General features: G+C 40.1%; 1 protein-coding gene across 4 annotated transcripts; it reads left to right on the forward strand.

Moving 5' to 3' along the window:
• Window positions 1-26: 26 nt before the first annotated feature.
• On the forward strand, window positions 27-21,433 carry Fgfr1op2 (FGFR1 oncogene partner 2). 4 transcript variants are annotated; one of them, XM_052175279.1, is made up of 7 exons: window positions 27-320; window positions 7,872-8,008; window positions 11,328-11,445; window positions 12,546-12,688; window positions 15,292-15,405; window positions 17,731-17,844; window positions 18,571-19,559. In XM_052175279.1, the coding sequence occupies exons 2-7, from the start codon at window positions 7,874-7,876 to the stop codon at window positions 18,730-18,732; spliced, it is 786 nt and encodes a 261-aa protein (XP_052031239.1). In that variant the 5' UTR covers window positions 27-320; window positions 7,872-7,873; the 3' UTR covers window positions 18,733-19,559. The 4 variants fall into 4 exon arrangements, with proteins under 4 accessions (XP_052031239.1, XP_052031241.1, XP_052031240.1 ...); XM_052175280.1 differs by lacking the exon at window positions 18,571-19,559 and adding an exon at window positions 19,582-21,433 and having other exon boundaries at window positions 30-320; XM_052175281.1 differs by lacking the exon at window positions 15,292-15,405 and having other exon boundaries at window positions 29-320.
• Window positions 21,434-21,867: the final 434 nt, after the last annotated feature.

The following is a 21,867-nucleotide window of genomic DNA, read 5'->3' on the forward strand; positions in this document are numbered from 1 at the left end:
CGGGGTCTTCGGTAACCCGCGGAGGGAAGTCTCGCGAGGCTAGTCGTCCCTTGGCTGCCGGTAGCGGAGGTTCTGGTCCGCCCGGGATGGAGCCGAGGCGAGTGGGCTGCGGGTCTGTCCCTCTGCTGTGTGAGCAGGGCTGTGCGTCCGCTCACTAAACAGGCGCAGCGAGGGTGCGGAGACCACTTCCAGGGCACTCCATCTCGCGGGTGGTAGTCGCCGTAGGGGGGCCGAAGCTGAGTGGAATAACACGCGTGGGCGAGCCTCCGAGCCGGGCTCCCTCTCTCCGTGCTCTCACCGAGGTCCTGCTGGGAACTGAGGTATGGAAAGTTCCGTGGAAACCCTGGGCCTGCACGCCACGGGACACCCCTTCCGGGTTTCCCTTCCTGCCACTCGAGAGCTCCGTGGGCGGTGGCTGGAGGGACTTGTCACTGTTGGGTTTACCTCCGCACACTTGGCCGCGTTTGCGACTTGGGCTTAGCCTCGGACCTAGGCATCTGCTGGAATCGTTTGAATCCCGCAGCGTCCTTTCTGAATTCTGTTCCAAGTTGAAAAACTGGTTTTCTCCAGACAGATGTTTCAGAAGCTCCAAGTGTGTGCATTCCACCGTTTTCAAGAACAGTGCAGATCTCGGCTTTCAGAGTGGTGTGTGTGGACAGGATGTATGCGTGGTCTGCACTCATTCTTTATCCCGGTCTAAGGAAGACACATGCCTTTTATATTGCTACCACCATCTGTGTCTGCTCACGGACCTCAGAATTGTCTGTATTCCACAGACACTCACACTGCGCCAGGGTTTTGCTTCTTTCACTGTGACTATTACAGTTGCCCTCCCTCCACTCCAAACCGGGTTCCCGGCCTCAGCCTTCCATACTTACTGTGTAGTGCATTCTCCTGAAACTTTGTCAAGTTCTAATTTAAGCATATCGATTCGTCAAGGCTTTTTACCATCCCATCTCAAATCATATTTTACCTCTTCAGTGTCATCTCGTTGCCGACCCTAATACTTTTCCATCCACCTGTGTCAGGCTGTTGGATGTTTCCCCAACCACGCCTCACATTTCCACCTCTGTGCCTTGTGAGCCCATATAGTCTTTTGGGATGCTTGCTTTTCCTTCTGTCTCACCATCTATCAAAACCCAATTCATAGATGAGTCTTTTTAGACTCCCTCAGGTGACACTGATAATACAGTGAACTTCCAGAGCTCTTGACATAGTTCTGCAGTGTTTATTAGGATGTATTATTTGTTCAATTACCTGTCTCTCCTGCCAGCTTGAACCTGAGACTGGAATCATGTCTTATTCATGTTTAAAACAAATGCTACCTCAATATTGGCCCATAGCAAGATATAGATATTTGTGTGTGTGTACATATATGTACACATACATATATATACACACATGCATATGTACATGTATAATGTAATTATTCTAAAGAATTTGCTGTAAAAACTCTGTCTCTTAAAAATCAGAATCTTATAACCCAAAGGAACTTTTTTATTTTGGGTAAAAGCCCTTACCTGTTTTGAACATGAGCAGCCATGTACTCCTAACACTTATGTAATTGTACTTTTGTTGTTAGTGGGTAGATATTGTATATAATATCAAAAGCACATGCATGCACACACCCTATGCATTCAAATGATTTTATATTATGTTAGTATCATGTTTGACAACTAGGATGTTATGTGATGCAAATGTTTTTGATAGTGCTCAGCATGAGAAAAATTCTACCGACTCTTGGCCTATGTTAGAAATAACTGGCTTGAGTTAGGTTAGTTCTTTTTTGGATTGTTAATTTGAACACACACACACACACACAAAGCATAGCCACAATTTTAGGGAGCGTATAGATTGGTCTTGATTCAATGTGCTCTTTCAAATTGTGTCCTTTCAACTTTAAAAACTGGTTTTCTTCCTAAAGCTCCAAGTACATAACTTTCAAGAAGAGCAGACATTTCCTGTCCTTTCAAGTAGTGCATATGTCTGAACAAGAGGCTCAGTTTTATATGTTTTGTATATACATTCTTTTTGTTTGTTCATGGGTTGTTGTTGTTGGAGTCTCTGCATAGACCTGACTGTCCTAGAACTCATTAGATAGAACAAACAGGCTGGCCTTAAGTTCACTGATAATCACCTGGCTCTGCCTCCCTAGTGCTGGGATTAAAAGTATGTACTACCATATTTGTCTGTATACGTTCTTGATCTCTTAAAGTATTTCTCTGAAAGACTTAACACATTTTTATTTTGCTATTTTCAGGTGCCAGTTAATATATTATCTGTGTATTTACTAACACTAGAGGCACCCACCTGAGCAGTAACAGTTTAAATTTTTGACATTTAAAAATACATCTGTCATATAACACCATGTTTTTGTGTCTCCAGAAATTGGATAATTTGTAGACTTGTTTATAAAAAAAACAAGAGTTACTTGAATTTCTTTAGATTTTTCTTAACTAAAAGCTAAAAGATAACCAGCTGGCAATTGCTACTGTGGGTGGGTGGTGGTTTCTCTTTAATGAGCAGCAGAATGTTCTGGACCATCTGTAAGAATCTGACTGCAGATGTCTTAGTGGTCGAGTGGGTGAAAATGTGGCTAAAGCCGGAAGCAGAAGAAAACTTGATTCTTAAAGGCTTACCTCTGTAATTTGACCCTACCTGTTTAAAATAACAAGACCTTTTTTATATTGGAGTCAATTTTTTTAGTGTGTTTAAAAGGATGTGGAAAACTCTCTCCCACTTTATTTACTAGTCAGAAGGGGGAGAAGCGTCTTTTCAAAGGATGACAAAAGAAATAAGTACATAGATTTTCAGAAGCTGTGTCAGTGTTTTTCTGAAATGGTAATTAAGTGTTGAGTTTTCTGTTTATAATTCCTTCTGTGTAGATGAGTTTTTATACTTCTAAAACATACAATGTAGTTCATTTTGTTAGTTTTTATGCAGCCTAGAGAACATTTTTTTAAAAGCCCACCATAATTTATTGCTAGTTATAGACTAGTTAATTTTTATGTATACTTAAAACATAGATTTTTATTGTTATATAAAAAATATTTAAAAATTTGTTGTTTTAATTTATTCATGTAAATTTCCATGACTCAAAATAAAAAATTAAATCTTTTAGAAGTTCCACTTTGTAGAATCAGGGAATTAGTTTTTTCTGTCTCGAGGTTAGGACAGTTTTTACACAGGAAGAAGCAAATGAGGCCTTGGATCCAGCTTGGCCTAAGCATTCCAGTCCTTGCATTAGCTGGGCTGTCATTCAACTACTTTATTTGGAATTTTTGAGTATATTTTTTCAATGGAAAAAAGAAGTTAACATTTGTTCTTTGTCTAAATGGCAAAATAAGATAGTGTTCTTCAGGTCCACAGAGCTACCATTTTAAATTAACTAAAATTATTGAGCCTGCACTTTCCACCAACCCTGACGACCTGAGTTTGATCCCCACGCTCACATGGTGAGTGGAGAGAGCCTGTTCCGCACTTGTGCCATGGCAACCCACCCGAACAGAGAAGTTAATGTATTATCAAGTATTACCTAGCAGTTTGAGTATGGTTGGGATGGATATGACTGTTGTAGTTAAGTTTCCTTAATGATAGTAAACGTCTTTCCTTGTGCTTTTTATTTTATTTTTTTGCCATTTGTGTATCTTTTAGAATAAGTAGTAAAGCCTTCTGGCTATTTTAAAAATTAGACTTATTCTTGCTCCTCTGAAAGTTTTTTCTAAACAAGTACTTCATCAGCTATGGATTGGGAATGGTTCCTCACAGCGAGAGTGTATCTTTTCCCACTGTCTTAACTATCCGACAGTCTGTTTATTATCTTGATGAAACCTTGCTTATCAGCGGTTTTTAGAGTTCTTTTGTTTCATGCTTTTGGTATCGCGCCTAAGAAAAGATCTTTACTATCTCCATTTCTATGTTTCCTTTTACTATCTCCAGACTATAGAGATTTTCTTTACTATCCCCAGATTATAAGGGGTTTTTTCCCCTTAAAACATTACCATTTCTCATTTTATACTCAAGTTTGTGTTCCATTTTAAGAAACACTTTCGGGCAGTGGTGATGCATACCTGTAACCCCAGCACTTGGGAAGCAGAGGCAGGAGGATTTCTGAGTTCAAGGCCAGTCTGGTCTGCGGAATGAGTTCCAGGACAGCCAGGGCTATACAGAGAAACTCTGTCTCGAAAAGCCAAAAAGAAAAAAAGAAGGAGGAGGAGGAGGAAGGAAGAAGAGGAGAAAGAAGAACTTTATAAATTGTATTAAGATTAGTTTCGGGCATATACATGTCTAGTTCTACCAGTGCTATTGTTGAAAAGCCTTTCGAAAGAAAAAGAGAGGGGGGGGAGAGGGAGAAGAAAAGAAAGAAAAATAGATGTGTGTGTGTGTGTGTGTATGTATATATATGGGTGTGTGTACATGTGACCTTGAAGGCTAGAGGAGGGCTTTGTTTTGCAGCTGGGGTTGGTGACATTTTTGGGTTCCCCGACAAGGGTCTTGGGGTCTGAACACTTCCTCACAGTCAAGCACAGCACTGTTAACTACTGAGCCGTTGTCTAGTCCTGATACCCTCTGATTTGCCTTTTCACCTTTTTTTTCTAGTTTGTATATCGTCCAAGATGGCCTTGAACTCTCTATGTGGTAGTTCATGCTAATCCCAAACTTGGAATGATCCTCTTGCCTTATTCTCAGTGCTTGAATTACAGGAGTGTGAGCACCACGCTCCTTTTGCACATTTTCAGAAATAAATCTGTCAGTCTTCTGCAGCCTGTGATTATGGTTTCCTTGCTTTCTGTAGAAACTGTAAAGTCAGCTTGTCGGTTTCTAGCTGCATTAGACTGATAACTGAAAACAAACCTGTTGTCTTTATGAGTCTTCACATCCTTGAGCATTGCTGGCATACTTTTTAGCTATTTTAATAGGTTCTTACACCTCTACCTCCCTTCCAACCTTATTCCACCCTGATCCCTTCCAACCCCCAACAACAGTAGGAGAGAAGGAAGGTCAAAGGGGGCATAGACCTCTTTAGACTACTTCCTGCTGGTTAAAGGCATCCAATTCTTAGGGTTAAGTGCAATCCTCATCAGAATATCCAGCAAACAGTAGCAGCAGCAAGATAGACATCCGAGGCCACAGACCCTCTTGGGGCTTTCCCATTTATACCCTCTGCAGAGTCCCCAGAATTATCTGCTGCTGGCAAAAGTCACACCCCTGCTAAGTGCATAAGGCAAATCATAATCACCCTCCTGTGGAGCCACCTCCTATCCACACCTGGGATTTAAAAAGAAAAAAAAAAATTGGGTTTTCAAAGAAACCAAAATTCTCACTACAGAGCACAGTACTTGACATATTTTATGTGTATGAACCTTTTGCCTGTATGTACGTTTTGTATGTGCTCCAAGTACATGCTTGATGTCTGCAGAGTTCCTAAGAGGGTGTCAGAGCCCCTGGAATTGGAGTTAGGAATGGCTGTGAGCTCCCCAAAGGTGCTCAGAAGCAAACCTGGGTCTTTTGCAAGAACAGCAGTGTCTTGACTACAGAGCCACAGCTCCAGCCCTTGATGTTTTAAAACCTGTAAGTGAAGCTCTCTGGGTATGGAGCTTTTTTTGTAAGATTTTTTTTTTTTAAACTCGGTTTCTTCCCTAGTTAAACTTCTCAGAAAATAACTGTGGGCTTGTGGTTATATAACTCCAGTGGCTATGATAGTTATAGGACTATCACTAGTTATTTATTTCTTCTTGTATGACTTTGTCATTTGTGGCTTTTGAGGAGTTAATTTGTTTAACCTCAATTACTTAATTCATGTATATGGGATGTGTTATTCTGTTCACTTGTGTTTAAAGTGAATTATGGCTCTGCAGTGATTTCCTTGCTCTTCAAGTGAGTGGGAGTTGAGACAGACTGTGTAACCCACACTAGACTCCTCTTGGTCCCTTTGCTGCAAACAAAGGGATTGCCATTATGGGTCCCCACCCCTGGCTCTCTTTTGTTCTTGATTTGTTTATTTAAATCTCTTCTGGTACCTGTCTCTATTGTCCCACTTCCCTCTCCATGTATGTGCATATGTCACCCTCTTTGTTTTATGGGGCTTTTTAAAGAACCAGCTTTTAGTTTTACTGAGTTTAATTCTTTATCTTCTATTAACTTTGTGTTTATTCTGCCCTTTTTCTAGTTTCTCAAGGTTAGGGCTTCGATACTTGATTTCAGGTCTTAAATTCCAGTAGGAATTTATGTTATGTTGTGCTATAAATTTATCTTGAAGAACCATTCTTCATTTCTAGAACTTCTCTTTAGTTCTTTTTTGGGTTTTTTTTTAATTTATGTATTTATGTATGTATTTATTTATTTATTTATTTATTTATTTGCTCATTTCTTGCTCTGTAATTCTTTTTGTTTTGCTTGGTTTTGGTTTTGGTTTTGGTTTTTCGAGACATGGTTTCTTCTGTGTAGCTCTGGCTGTCCTGGAACTCATTCTGTAGACCAGGCTGGCATTGAACTCAGAAATCCTCCTGCCTCTGCCTCCAAAGTGCTAGGATTAAAGTCATGCACTACCACTGCCCCACTCTTGCTCTATAACTCTATTTTCATTCAATATTGTATTTTTTAGATCCATTGAGCTGTCTGACCTTAAGTTTTACATATGTGTGTATGTTTCTGTCTGTCTGGGTATGCACACATGCATTGGAATGTGCTGAGGCCAGGTAGAGTATTGAATCCCTACACCTGAGGTTATAGACAGTTCTGAGCCACCTGATGTGTGTTCTGGGACTTAAACTACAATCCTCTGCAGAAGCAGCAAGCATGATTACCCCTGAACCATTACTCCAGCCCCAAACTGAGCTTCTTAAAAATTATTCTCTTAAATTGTTCGTTTCCTTATTTATTTGCTTGTTTATTTGAGATGGGGTCTCAATATGTACGCAGTCCTATAACTCACCATGTAGCCCAGGGCTGGCCTTAAACTCACAGAGATCTGCCCAGCTTTGCTGAACTCTTTAGCCAGCATTTCACCTATTTGTCTTTTTTAGAATCTGTTAACAGAGGGATCTCTTGTTTTTTCAGATTCTATTTTGCTTGGAGATTAGCATGGCCTGTCAATCAGCCTCCTAAAGGCCATCATGTAGATTTCAGGTTATGCTTCCCAGCAGCAGTGCTGCTGTGATTGCAGCCTAGATCCACTCCAGAGATTGCTGAAGCTCTTGGCTCACCCCTTCTTGCAGAGGAAAGGCTGCCCTACCTGAGCCATGGCACCTTTGCAGCAGATGTCCTGCTGTTGTGTCCCTGCTGCTACCAGGCCCAGGCCTGGGCTCTTGAAGGCTCCTGTACTTTGCTGCTATTTAGGGTGCCCTTGGTGACTCCTTCAAAGGGCAGCTGAACACCTGCTATTTCTGGTCCACATGCTTGAGAAAAGGGGAATGTTAGGTTCAGCCATCTCAAAGTCTCTTTAGTGTCTGTTAAAATATAGTGAGTGGCTAATGATATTCTCTGTGGAATCTTTTCCTAGGAAAGATTGAGGAATTGGGATTTTAATGTCACTTTACATAAGAAGCTGAAGCTCCTCCAAGAGGAGGCTGAGATTTTGACATAGATAGCAAAGCCTGTGGGTGTGCCCGCCCCCCCACATGCACACAGACACACACACACACACAGGAGGTGGGGGAGGGTGTAGGCTAGGGAGAGTTCTTACAGAAAGATTTGCATTTAAGCTTATGGTATCCTACCAGGCTGGGCAGGATATTCCTACTTTTCCTCTAGAAATAATGAAGTCTCAGAAAGTGAAGCTTAAGAAGGAAGTCTATGATGATGTGAAACCAAGAGAAGGTGATATGTTGACTTAAGTCCTGATTTTAACTTATTTATTGGTTCTCCTGTAGAAATGAGCTGCACCATCGAGAAGGCGCTTGCTGACGCTAAAGCCCTTGTGGAGAGACTTCGAGACCATGATGATGCAGCAGAGTCTCTCATCGAGCAGACCACAGCCCTCAGCAAGCGAGTGGAGGCCATGAAGCAGGTCTGACTTTACCTACCAAGGTTTTACTAACACTTGGTTAGGTGATACATAAATTATAAATGCCTCAGTCAGTGTTCTGTTGCTGTGAAAAGATACCTTGACCACGCCAACACTTACAACGGGAAAACAGTCAGGGCTTGCCTACAGTCTTGAGAAGTTCATTCCATTATTACCATGGCAAGTAGCTTGGCGGCCTATAGGCAGACATGCTGGAGTAGGTGCTGAGAGTTCTGCATCTGAATCCACGGGGCAACAGGGAGAGACTCTGGGCTTGGAATGGGTTTTCTTTAACCACCAAAGGCCACCTCTTTGAGTGACACACTTCCTCCAGCAAAACCACACCTCCTAATCCTTTGAAATAGTACCACTTGCTGGTGACCTACTATAAGCCAGTGGGAGCCATTTTCATTCAATCCAACATAATAAACTACTACTTAAGCAAATAATTTCTCATTAAAATTTTCAAGTAGCCTCATTTGTATGTTTGTTTCACTTTGGACTAGGGTATTACCATGTTTTAGTGACATGTATATAGGTAGGTGTACTGGCTAGTTTTGTGTGTCAACACAAGTTAGAATCATCAGAGAGGAAGGAGCCTCAGTTGAAAAAATGCCTCCATGAGATCAGCTTTAAGGCATTTTGTCAGTTAGTGATGGGGTGTGGGAGGCAGCCTATTGTGTGTGGTGCTATCCCTGAATTCTATAAGAAAGCAGGCTGAGCAAGCCATAGGAAACTAGCCAGGAGACAGGACCCTTCCGTGGCCTCCACATCAGCTCCTGCCTCCAGGTTCCTGCCCTGTGTAAGTTCTTGTTCTGACTTCCTTTGATGATGAACATAGATATGGAAGTATAAGCCAGATAAACCCTTTCCTCCCCAACTTGCTTCTTGGTCGTGGTGTTTTTCGCAGCAATAGAAACCCTAATAGGGCTGGAGAGATGGCTCAGTGGTTAAGAGCACTGACTGCTCTTCTGAAGGTCCTGAGTTCAAATCCCAGCAACCACATGGTGGCTCACAACCATCCGTAATGGGATCTGATGCCCTCTTCTGGGGTGTCTGAAGACAGCTACAGCATACTTACAAATAATAAATAAATAAATCTTAAAAAAAAAAAAAAAAAAAAGAAACCCTAATACATAGGTTTATTTTAAAACCTATAAATTTCATCCCTCTTCTGACTAAAATGCACATTTCAGTTAAATAATAAGTGAAATTGTTAAGTCTAAATACATTTGTTAAGGACCAGATAATACATTTCACTAATGTTGGCATGCATTGGACATTTTACTGTGTTATATAAGGTCAAGATGTTTATACTTTTTTTTTTATCAAGGCACTTGGATATTATTTAGCAACCAAATAGTTTTTGGAAATAATGCAAGAAAATATCTAATTTTCACCCTATACAGTTATTTCAAGTTAATTTTTTTTCTAGCATTTGTTTGTTTGTTTTTGGTTTTTTGGATTTGGTTTTTTTGAGACAGGGTTTCTCTGTGTAGCCCTGGCTGTCCTGGAACTCACTCTGTAGACCAGGCTGGCCTCCAACTCAGAAATCCGCCTGCCTCTGCCTCCCAGAGTTCTGGCATTACAGGCGTGTGCCACCACCGCCTGGCTTCTAGCATATTTTAAATCTGTCATTTATAGAAAGAAATTGAGTTTTTCTTCTTAGTAAAGTAATGTGGAGGAATCTTCCAGTGGACAATCAAATTCAGCTACTGTGTAAGCCACCCCTCTATAAAGATTTTCAGCTTTAAAAGAAAGCAGCCCTAGCTGGGTGGTAGTGACACGTGCCTTTAGTCTCAACACTTGCAAGGAAGGCAGATCTCTGAGTTCGAGGCCAGTTTGGGCTACAGAGCAAGTTCTAGGACAACCAGGGGTATAAAAAGGAAAACTATGTTTTTCTCTGTCTCTTTAAGAAGGAAACAAAGCAGCCCTGAACTAAGGCTCTTTAAAAGGCACCAGAAATATTGTAGCAAGTTCACTTACTTTAATTTGCATCTGTGTCTCCCTAAAGCCATCTGTCTGCTCCCTGACCATCCAGCCTGACTCCTACATGCCAGTAAGCATAGACCTGGTGGCGATATGTTTTTAAAGATTTATTTATTTATTTTATATGAGTACACTATTGCTATCTTGCTGTCTTCAGACACACCAGAAGAGGGCGTCAGATCTCATTACAGATGGTTGTGAGCCACCATGTGGTTGCTGGGACTTGAACTCAGGACCACTGGAAGAGCAGCCAGTGTTCTTAACCATTGAGCCATCTCTCCAGCCCCCAAAAGGAATTTGACTCCTGAAGTTAAGAACCAGGAGTGTTACTGTGTTAGTTAGGGTTTTAGTGCTGTGAAGAGACATCATGACCACTGCAACCCTTTTAAAGGAAAACATTTAAATGGGGCTGGCTTACAGTTGAGTGCTTTAGTCCATTGTCATGACAGGAAGCAGGCAGATGTGCTAGAGGAGCTGAAAATTCTACATCTTGATCCACAGGTAGCAGGAAAAGAACAGGCTTGACCGTCTGAGACCTTAAGGCCTACCCCCTAGTCATGCACCTACCCAAGGCCACACCTCCTAATAGTATCATTCAATGTGAGCCTATGAGAGCCATTTTCTTTCAAACCACCAGTTATGGTGAATTTATTGATAGCTATTCAGTAAGAATGCCTCAAGAAAAATGAATGTAATTCTAAAGTTGGATTTCCACTTAAAAAAAATTTTTTTTCAAAATCCAACCAGGTATGGTGGCACATGCCTCTAATCCTGAAACTTGAGAGGCAGAAGCAGGTGGATCTCAGGTTGGAGACCTGCCTGGTCCATCTTCATAGTGACTTCCAGGACAGCCAAAGCTATATAATAGACTCTGTCCACTCCCCAAGAAAAATCTGCTCCTCCATTTTGTATACATCCATCAGTTTTTTTGGCTTCCTGCCCTCAACCCTGGAAACCCTGAGTGTCTCTCCCAGTGGATTTGCCTGCTCTAGACACTGCATGTGAGTAGGATGTGAGATATTATCTGCCTTTTGTGATTAGTCTCTTACCATGTTTAAATGGGTTGTAATAATATATGTCTATTCATTGCCCAATAATACTCCACTGCAAGGGGATACAGAGTATTCTGTTTCTCCTTTATTCCTTGAACTCCTCTCTTTTTTTCTTATTATGAGTAAGAGCACTGTGAACATTTTCTCTTCCTTAGGAATGGAATGTTGGGTCATATAATGCCTATTTAATACTTGGAGGGTCTGCTCATTTATAGTCATATATCAGATAAAAATTTGCAAGTAATGCCTTCCTATATGTTGTTGTTTAACCTTTTCATTAGTATCAGGAAGAAATCCAAGAACTTAATGAAGTAGCAAGACATCGACCACGGTCCACACTAGTTATGGGAATCCAGCAAGAAAACAGACAAATCAGAGAATTACAACAAGAGAACAAAGGCAAGATAAATGTCACTAAAGATAACTTTAATTTTTCATTGTGATATTGGTTTGGGACTAATTTGTATACTCATGAATGGGAGAGGGACTGGAGAGATGGCTCAGTGGTTATGAGCACTTGCAGAGGACCCAGGTTCATTTCCTAGCACATCCCACATCAGGCAGAGCTCACAGTCTATAACTATCATCTGCAGAACACCTGACACTCTTCTGGTGTGTCTAGTTTTCAAACTTACATGCAGGCTCTCATGTGTACACATGAAATAAAATAGAATCTGTTTTTAAATGGAATAGTTAACAGAAGTTACTTTCTTAACATTTAATCTCATTTTCTGGTCTGTACCCCTAAATACACTTATTGCTGCTTTATCCATGCCACTCTGTGAATGCCTGCCCAGCTTGGCATCATCTTAGATTCCTCTTCAACATCCCATTTGCACTGTTTTTGTCACCTGTGAAGGAACTCCATTCCATCCTCTATAGTCCCAGCCTGGGTACTCATCCCTGCCATCCTGTCGACACCTCCATCCTTCAACACACACATAAGACTGAACTTCCCAGAATAAGTATTTTATTTTCTTGAACAAGGACCTTCAGTCAGTTCCTGGTTCTCCTCTGCCCTCTTCCCACAGCTCTCCTCCAGATACATACATTCTGCCATTGCAAACCAGTTCTTAAGATATCCTTCACTGCCACGACCCTTGTTTAGGATTATCATCCCTTCATTCCTTCAGTGTTCAACATAAGAGCTCAAGTTCATCACAACACTCTACTTTGGAACTTTGCCCAGTCTGAAATTATTTTTAAGAAATGAGTTTTAAATGAACACTTTGAAAAGCTGAGAGAGGGCTCAACAGATCAGGGGACACTTGCCACCAAGCCTGACGGCCTGAGTTCTATCCCTGGAACCTGTGTGGTTGACACACACACAGCACAGAAGCATAAAACTTTTTTTTTTTTTAGTAGAAAATGAGGGAGTCCTTTGTTGCATGTTTTCTTTTTAAGATATCCTGTATGTCAGTGTTTTGATAAATATTATATGGAAGAGCATAATTTACATAAACTTAACTCATTTGAATAAAGCACATTGTTCTTGATAGAACTGCGAACATCCTTGGAAGAACACCAGTCTGCCTTGGAACTGATAATGAGCAAGTATCGAGAGCAAATGTTCAGATTGCTAATGGCCAGCAAAAAAGATGACCCAGGTATAATAATGAAGTTAAAAGAGCAACACTCAAAGGTAATCCATTCTACGAAATTGACTGGGAATGAAAATGGGGGGCCATTAGTTAATCTCTGTTCAGATTTTAAACAATGAAAATCTAGTAATATTGTTTCAATGTATATAAAATACCTCAAAATTTTATTTGACATTTTCTGTCATCATCCTCCCCATTTCTAGATACATACCGATTTTTGTTTGTTTGTTTTTTTAACTTAGCTTATTATTCTAACTCTCTTTGTTCCTTAGTAACAGGGTCTCACTATGTAATCTCTAGTTGTCCAGGAACTCACTCTGTAGACCAGGCTAGCCTTCAGAGATCCACCTGCCTCTGCCTCCCAATTGGTGTCTTTAGTATCTTTAAAATGGTGTGTGTGTATGTGTTTATATTTACAGAAATAAACTATTTTAAAAATAAAAGATTCTCTGCTTTTAAGTAGTAAGTTTTTCTAGTAAATTTGTGCAATGTTCCATGTTACACAAATAGACACTTAAATGCTTTTAAAGTCAGCAGCTGAGTGTAGATTGCTTTCTTGAAGAGTCTAGCCTGGATAAAGCCAACTCATTTTTGTGAAACACTGGGGCTGGGGAAGGAATCGGAGCAATACTGCGTGTGGTTGAAACCATTTTAGAAGCAGAGCCGGGGTGGTTAGGGTGACTGTTCCTGCAGTCAGGTCACCTGAGGTCACTGGGGGTGGGGTGGGGGGGGGCAGGTGTCAAGGAAAGAGGGATAACTGTCGCTGTTTACATTAAACTGGATTGTGACTGCCAGTGTGAAATAAAAATACTAAATTAGGTTGGATAATGATAATGTAACCTACTTACAACTAATATTTATGAAATAATGATAGTTATGTGATATATATATTCCGCAATTATTGACACATATTTTTGAATCTTTAAAATATTTTTCCATGATGGTTACTGTAGAATTTTTAAATTATTCCATCAGAATTAAGTAACTAATAGTATTCTTTGGGAGACAGATTTACATACTAGGAAATGAACTGCTACTTCTTGTGTTAGTAGGAGAATAAAGAATTAAAATTGAGGGTTGGAGAGATGGCTCAGCGGTTAAGAGCACTGATTGTTCTTCCGGAGATCCTGAGTTCAAATCCCAGCAACCACATGGTGGCTCATAACCATCTGTAATGAAATCTGATGCCCTCTTCTAATTAAAATTGAATTTAATATTCTCTACTTATAATATTCATGCCCTAACAAAATGGAAGTTCTTGGATATTTAACTGGTCTTCTGAATGTAAAGTCTATATCATCAGTGATAATATTCATTACAGAGCATTTCAGTGTATACCTAAGCCAAGCCTGGTGACACTCACCCCTTTAACTCCTCCAGCACTTGTGAGATAGAGGCAAACAGGTCAGGATTCAAGGATAGCCTGGACTACATGAGATCCTATCTTAATTCTACCCTCCTCCAAAGAAATAAGTAAATGTGTAACAAAGAGGGTTTTGTTTTTTTTTTGTTTTTTTTTTGTAAGTATAAAGAATTGAAATTTAGTCTTAATTCCCAAAGGCTCTCATGTTTAACAGTTTTAAAAATGAAATTTTGAAAGAAGAGTAAAATACCATGGTGGAGAGAGGGTGGAGGTGTAGAATAAAATCCATCAGATCCTTAGTCCCATAGAGTAGAACTGTGGCAGCATGTGTTTTCTAAAACACACTAGGAGATGGGGCATAGCTCCATGGTAGAACATGTCTGAGCACACCTGAGGCTCTGGGGTTAATTCCCACACCAAAAATAAAACCCACTGCTATACCACTCTTCTATACTGTCCTGTTCATTTAAAATGTTAAACACTTCCTGAGTAGCCACCCAACCTGCTGTTTTATTATGTAGATTGAGTTCCTCTAAGTGCTGATCTTTACCTTCCCTAAAGTGACTGTTGAGTTATTTGTTATTAATTCTAACTAATACATATTAATGTTTGTGGTTTTGATTTTTCCCAAAAAGGAGACACTGGCTCAGTAAATCAAACATTGATTACTACCCTGTGTTTAGTTGCTATAGGCAAGAGCAAGATAAAGGAGAGAATCCTTTATATTACTGTTAAGCTTACAGTATAATGGGATATACAGAAAAAAATATAACTATGATATAAGGTAGTGTGATAAAAATTAGTAGTTATTTTAGCAGGAGGAACAAAGTCTGAAAGAAGGCAAATTATTTAGTCTGGCCTTGGATTAACTCTAGGAGTGGGCATGCACAAGCAGAGAAATGAGGCAAGGGCACAAAGGTGCAAGATCTAGACTTGTTTGGGCACCAGTGGTCTAATATGCCTAAACGGAAGATTCTGCAGCACGCTTGGGAATACAGATGAATGTAGCTGCACTTTGGAGTATGCGTCCTACTTGAAGCTATAGTAATATAATTTTGCATTCACCCAAAACTTTTTGAGTCCATATTTAAAAATCACTAGAAAACATAACTCAGTTTCATCCAAACACTTATTTTTACATTATTTTTTAACAGATGCCTTTTTGGAAATCTTAAAAAAGCAAACATTCCAACAGTTGGCTAACACGCATGAACTAACACTCACTCAGTTTATTATGACGGATGAAATCCGTATTAACACTATAATGACTCTGTACTACAGATTGACATGGTACATCGTAACAGCTGCGAAGGATTCTTCCTGGATGCATCTCGACACATCCTTGAAGCACCTCAGCACGGACTGGAGAGGAGGCACTTGGAAGCAAATCAGAATGTACACTAAATCAAACAGTCAACTTTGGGGGTGGATGGAAGTGGGGTCCATATAAAAAGTTGTTTTACTTTGACTTGCCCTTCAGATTAGATGAGCAAATAAATGGAATCAATGAAAGAATGGTGTGCATTTCATGGCCGTGCTGCTGAGTCTAAAACACTTAATTCTCTGTGTTTCACGCACAGGATATAAGTAATTATACATATACATACATAAAATTTACATATATAAAACTAAAAATTATGTGTGTATGTGTGTGGGTATACACACACAGTGTGACAGAAACTTTTGAGATGTTTACCTACCATCTTTTATTTGCTCTTGCTAGACATTGCTGAAGTTTTATAACAACTGTGTATTTCTAAATGTTTTCTTACTCAGGAGGCAGAGGCAGGGAGATCTCTGTGAGTCTGAGGCCAGATTGATTTACATAGTGAGTTCCAGGCTAGCCAGAGTTATGCAGTGAAACCCTGTCTAAAAATAGGAAAACTATTTTCTTTATAGCCTATTAGTATAAAAGGGCTGGTCCATGAAAATTAAAACTTTTAATTTAGATCTTTAAGTATTTACAGTCCTTTTGTTTGAGTTCACAAATAGGAAAGCCTTTTGTGCAGACATTGTAGCTGTACATAGTGATGCTCTCTGCCTGTGTCTTGTGTTGTTGCTGCAGAGTAGGAATAGACAGACATAGAAGTGAGCAGTGTGTCAAGACAGCTCAAGGGTACTGTGTTGGTGCTTGGGCTTTGGTAGCTTTTGCTTTGTGTCCCTTAAAAACAGTGTGACCTTCACAGCTAGTGAGTAAGTCTTTAACGGGGCCTCTAATTCATGCTAAGTATGTTTTGTTTCTTCCTGATGAAGACTATACTAAAAAATTAACACCAGTCTTCTCAATTTTAAAGGCAAGAAAATTGCCTTCCTATGTTCCTTTTAAGCCTATGATAGTGCCACAGTTCTGACCACATCATAAACTGAGAAAGCCATTGGTATTCAAAAAAATTTTACCATCATTGAGCTGTTCAGTTTTCTGTTCTGTGTCCTCTGTAACAGAGGGGTCTTAGTGACATTGCAGTATGGCAGACAGTGGCAGCTCCTTGCTTTGGTAACAGCTTTGCTGCTGTAGGCTATCCAAGGCTGTCCAGTAGACCATAGATGGTATCTGTGTATCATGCAAAAGGCACTTAGCCACATATCACCATTAACCACTTAAAAGTGTCACTTGTACAAGAGAGAGACAGAATTACTAATTTTTAATGTATTTAATTTTTATTTTAATTGTACTGTACTAGACAAAGCAGATTAGTTCTTTATTGTATCTTCTGAGTACTGTGTCACAAAGATTTCTCCATTAAGACAAAAGAATAACCTCCATTAAGGGTGTAGCCCTGGATTCATTCCCCAGAACCAAAAACATGCAAGATTATTAAATGGGGCTGGGGTGTAGCTTAGTGATAGAGTGCTCTTCCACTCTGATAGTTATATGGATTCTTTAAGGTCTTGATCAGACCCTTTCTACAACCATCCAACTATCTAAAAGACTTGATGTTCATTTGGGAATTTTTTTCATTGACTTTCATTATTTAATTTTTTATTAATAGTAGCGAGTTAATTATTCTCAGGCTTCTGTTTGATTTTTTTAACCCCTTTGTCTTCCTCACTGAACAGTGCTCATAAGGTCAGGGGAGATATCTTGAGAGGAATTACACTTTTGTTGTCTGGCTTACTGCTTGACACACCATGGATATGCCAAAAAAACAAGGAATGAGATTGAAATAATTTATAAAGCTGATAAATATGGGTATCTATTATAGTGAAATTAATTCTATTTTCATCAGGTGAGGGAGAAAATGCCACTTAATGTTTTAATACTCCATAGCATTTTGTTCATTTTACATAACTCATACACAGCAAACACTAGATAACAGATGTGAGCAATATGCTTCCGACTCTGACGGAGGATCGGTTGAGTCAAGTCAGCTTGTATGCATTGATACTGCAGAGAAGACTGACTCATGCAGACTCTGGGGAAGAAGAGATGGCATGTGTGCTGACAGGTTTTAATCTTTCCCGTTTTACAGCAGTACATGGAGATGTGAAAAAGAAAATCTTCCTGGTCATTGTGATACATGTGAATAAGTATTTTGCTGTAGGGTTGACACGTATCCTTAGTTCTAATCTTAACACCTGATGTCCTCCAATTATGACTCATGTTAATAGGCCACATAAGGACATCACACTTGTGTTAGATGGCAGTGTGGTCCTCTCAAAAGAGAGAATTCAATCCTAGTAAAGCCTTCCTCTCATCTCCACATCCACCCTTTCTTCCAGGAGTTGCAAGCACATGTTGACCAGATCACCGAGATGGCAGCAGTAATGAGAAAAGCTATTGAAATCGATGAACAGCAGGGTTGCAAGGAACAGGAGCGAATATTTCAACTTGAAGTGAGTTTTAAACTTCAAATATGGGTTGAAAATATCCCTGAAAACACTCAACCAGAGAACATTCCCAGTCTTAGCACCCACACTCTTTTGGGTTTTTCGAGACAGGGTTTCTCTATGTAGTCCTGGCTATCCTGGAACTCACTCTGTAGACAAGGTTAGCCTCGAACTCAGAAATCCACCTGCCTCTGCCTCCCAAGTGCTGGGATTACAGGCGTGCACCACCATGCCCAGCTAGCACCCACACTCTTTAAGTTGGTGGTAATGATTTCTGATTCTGAATGCTGGTAACAGTGAGTGGAATAGGCCACTGGGTAGTAATGTCAGAGTCGGGTCCTCAGGGATGCATAAGTATACATTGTTAAACTAGGCATAGTGGTGCTTGCCTTTAATCACAGCATTTGGGAGAGAGAGGCAGGTGAATGATCTCTGAGTTCAAGGCCAGCCTAATCTCCAGAGCAAGTTCCCGGACAGCCAGAGCTGCACAGAGAAACCCTATCTTGAAAAGAAAAGTTGAGTTTTGGTTCTATATTGCTTACATATATCTGAGTTCTTAAAATTACGAAATTGAAGAAATATGTATATGAATTCACTCACATATATATGAATTTCAACTTCATAATTTTAAAAATTCCGTTCATAATGTTAATTATGATGTTCAAATATAATAATTTATATAATAATTATAATGTTCAAATTATGCCAGATATGGTACTCCTTTCATTCTAGCTCTTGGGAAGGAGAGGCAGGAGGATCAGGAAGGTTATCCTCAGCTCTCCAGTGGGTAAACAGCTTAACTGTGAAGCAGGAGGACCTGACTCTGGATCCCTAACAGCTTCATCAAGGTCGGACACAGTGGCTAGCTGCAACAGGAAGTTCCGGGGTCACTAAGAAACCCTCTATCAAAAAAGGAAGTAGATTGCAACAGAGGAGACTCCTGGCTTCAGCTTTTTGTCTCCACATGTACAGACACTCATAGAACAGATACACCCAAAAAATAAAACTTAAAACAGTTTACTTGGAATCATGATCAGGAAATTTCTTATAGATGGCCATCGTATAGTACTCTCCTGTTTGTATAATAAGGGTAGGTCAGCTTTCTCAGCAAAGAACTAGAAAGCATTTTGGATTTTGCAAACTAGTCAGTTTATATCTACTCAGCTTCATTGTGGTAATGCAAAAGCAACCACAAACAAAAAGAAAGTCAGACCTATGCTCAGAAACAATCCTCAGGCCAGATCTTTGAGACTTGGAAAGTGAGGCCGCAACAGCTGTAGAGAATAGGTTATAAATGACAAAATTGCTTACAATACTAGATAATCATTTACATTTCTTTCTGAAAAATAATTACCTCAGCTGGTCTTGGCTGAACTCAAATTTTGCTGAGGGAAACAGTCCTACTAACTAGAACTCCTTATGTAAACTAGAATGCCCTCAAACTCAGAGAGATCCCCCTGTCTTTGCCTCGCAACTGCTGGGATTAAAGGCAGGTGTCACCACACCTGGCTTTGAAATCTGTTTAGATTGAGGTTGTGACTTCCTGTAGCTCATAGTATATCTATCTATTTATGTGTTATAGAGTCTGCTTTCTATGCTATACTTCATACAATTACCTTTTAAAATATGTGTCCCTCTTGGAGCTGCCTTAAAACAATCAGCCAAACCAGCAGTTTCTGTTTCTGCATGTTTCCCATTTGCATAGGGTATAAACCATCTTGAGTTTTGTTTGTCTCCTTACAGCAAGAAAACAAAGGCTTGAGAGAGATCCTTCAGATAACTCGAGAATCCTTTTTGAACCTTCGGAAGGATGATGCATCAGAGAGTACATCTCTGTCCGCCTTAGTGACGAACAGTGATCTGAGTCTGAGGAAGAGCTGAGTGGCTTTCTGCGTGGTCACTAGAACAGACGGGCCTAGAAGTGAGTGGATGAGTGAACATAAGACCCAACTTCAGTCAGCCTTTTCCTCTAGTATGTGCAGGGACACTGACAAAGAGACAGCAGCAGAATGTCTAACCAGTGGTCCTGCACTGGATCCCAGTCACAGTCAGAAAGGAGAAGCTGAGCCAGAGTGAAGTGAGTCTGCAGGGTGCTGCGGAACACGGCAGTTTCAGACGTGCTGTTGGCTTCTTGGATGATACAGGATCACCCTGAATACTTCTAACAAATGTGGTTTTCTGAATGGAAGACTTTGTTCTAAGTCTTCTCCTTCCTGTGCAGTGTCTGAGTTAACGTGGCTTTTGTACATACAGCTTCTGCGTCAGCGCTCACCTGTCCACCTGCCCATGTGTTCCGTCCTCATCAAAGGCTGTTCATGTTTAAAGGCTATAGGAATGCCACTCGCATCACAAACAGCAGGATATACTTACACCTAGTTCTCATAACTCAGCTAGCAGTTATTCATGACTTGCTTGAGTGTATGCATCTCAGGAAGGAAAGACAAAGAATATACTTTCTAAGAAAGACAGCGATATATAGACACATTTAGTAGGTTAAACTACTCTGAAAGATTATGTTTTGGTTCTCTGTTAACAATGAACCTGGCTCTTCCTCCTCTTTACATGATGTTTAATGATACAAGACAGTTCACCAGTAGACAGAGTTGACATATTTAACGTAATGAGATATGTATGGTCATTTCCAAGTAAATTTGGAATTTCTTTATTGTTATTTAAGAAATTACTCTTCAAATACAAAGTAGATGCAGGTTCCAAAAGCAAAGTTCTGGGTCTGAGTCTAAGCCCCATCTAGTTCTTACAACTGTGAGGTTTTCCCAACCGTCACAGTTTTCTGAGACTCAGAAACTGGCAGTGACGTGTGGACCCACAGGCATCGTACTTAACACTTAGAAAAGAGCTCCTTAAGGCCACAGGCTACAGAAGTGTGCTTTACTACCAACTGCAACCCAAACTGTTCTGTAGTGATCAGAATAAAAGATTGTGAACTATGGCTAAAAACACACTATGCTTGTATGTGAAGTCCATACTGAAATCAGCACAGATAGAAAGTTAGACTTTTCAGTACATCATTTGTTAAGTGCATATTACTTTGCAGTGTAATTTTATGTGTGATTTCATGTATTGGCAAAATTCAAAGGACTTTTCCGTTGAGAACCCTTCATTCTGAAGTCTGAGGTGAGTGGGGTCATAGGTCTGTTAGGAAAGGGCCAGTACTCCAGATGTTAAACCGTTCTCATGCAGAGGCCTTAATATTTTATATATAAGTAGGTTTATTTTTAAGATTTTTCTATTGGTTTTTGGAAAGTAACCCTTCATTTAATGGTACATTCTTTCATATAGTTTTGTCCTAGGCCAGAATTTTAAAAAGAAAGGCTGCACAGTTGAGATGAGTCAGAATCAGTGTGTTGAGCAGTTCTAGTGTGAAACATTATTTCAGAAGTAATTAATTTTATAAAAAATTATTTATCCTTTGTCTTCTTGGATATAATTTTAAGGTTGTGAATAAAGACATTTGCTTTGTTTTTAGCAAGTTTTCCACCCCCCCCCCAAAAGAAACAAAACAGCTTTAAGCTTATGTATGAGAGCGTGCTGAAGAGGAGCCTATTTTGTCAATAAAGATGAGTGTTTAAAACTGGTCTGGTCTCAGGGTTAATTTGAAAACAAAGCTCACATTTCTTAAATATACTTTGTCTCTTTGCTGAGGGGAAAGGTGGTGCTAGGGCTTAAATCCAGAACTTTATATACAAGTGCTCTTCACTAAGCTGCATCTTCAGTCCTTGGGCCTATTTTGTGTGGGGGGCTGGGAGGGCTCTTTTTGCCAGTGCATTCATGGGTATGTGCGTGCATGTGTGTTTGTGCACATACATGTCTTATTCCTGTCACTCCCCTCAATTTTCTCAAGGTCTCACCCAGTCTGTAACCTGCATAGTACTTTCATGCCCTGGGGCTCTCAGACTTTACAGTTCCTGCTTAGAGCTCTCAATTCTTCCACACCAATCTGCCTGTAACTACCATAGAGACATTTCAGGCTGAAACTGCCCAAAGCCAAACTCTTCATCCCCAAACTTG

Source organism: Apodemus sylvaticus, chromosome 2 (assembly GCF_947179515.1).
Source record: "Apodemus sylvaticus chromosome 2, mApoSyl1.1, whole genome shotgun sequence".
Lineage (NCBI taxonomy): Eukaryota > Metazoa > Chordata > Mammalia > Rodentia > Muridae > Apodemus > Apodemus sylvaticus.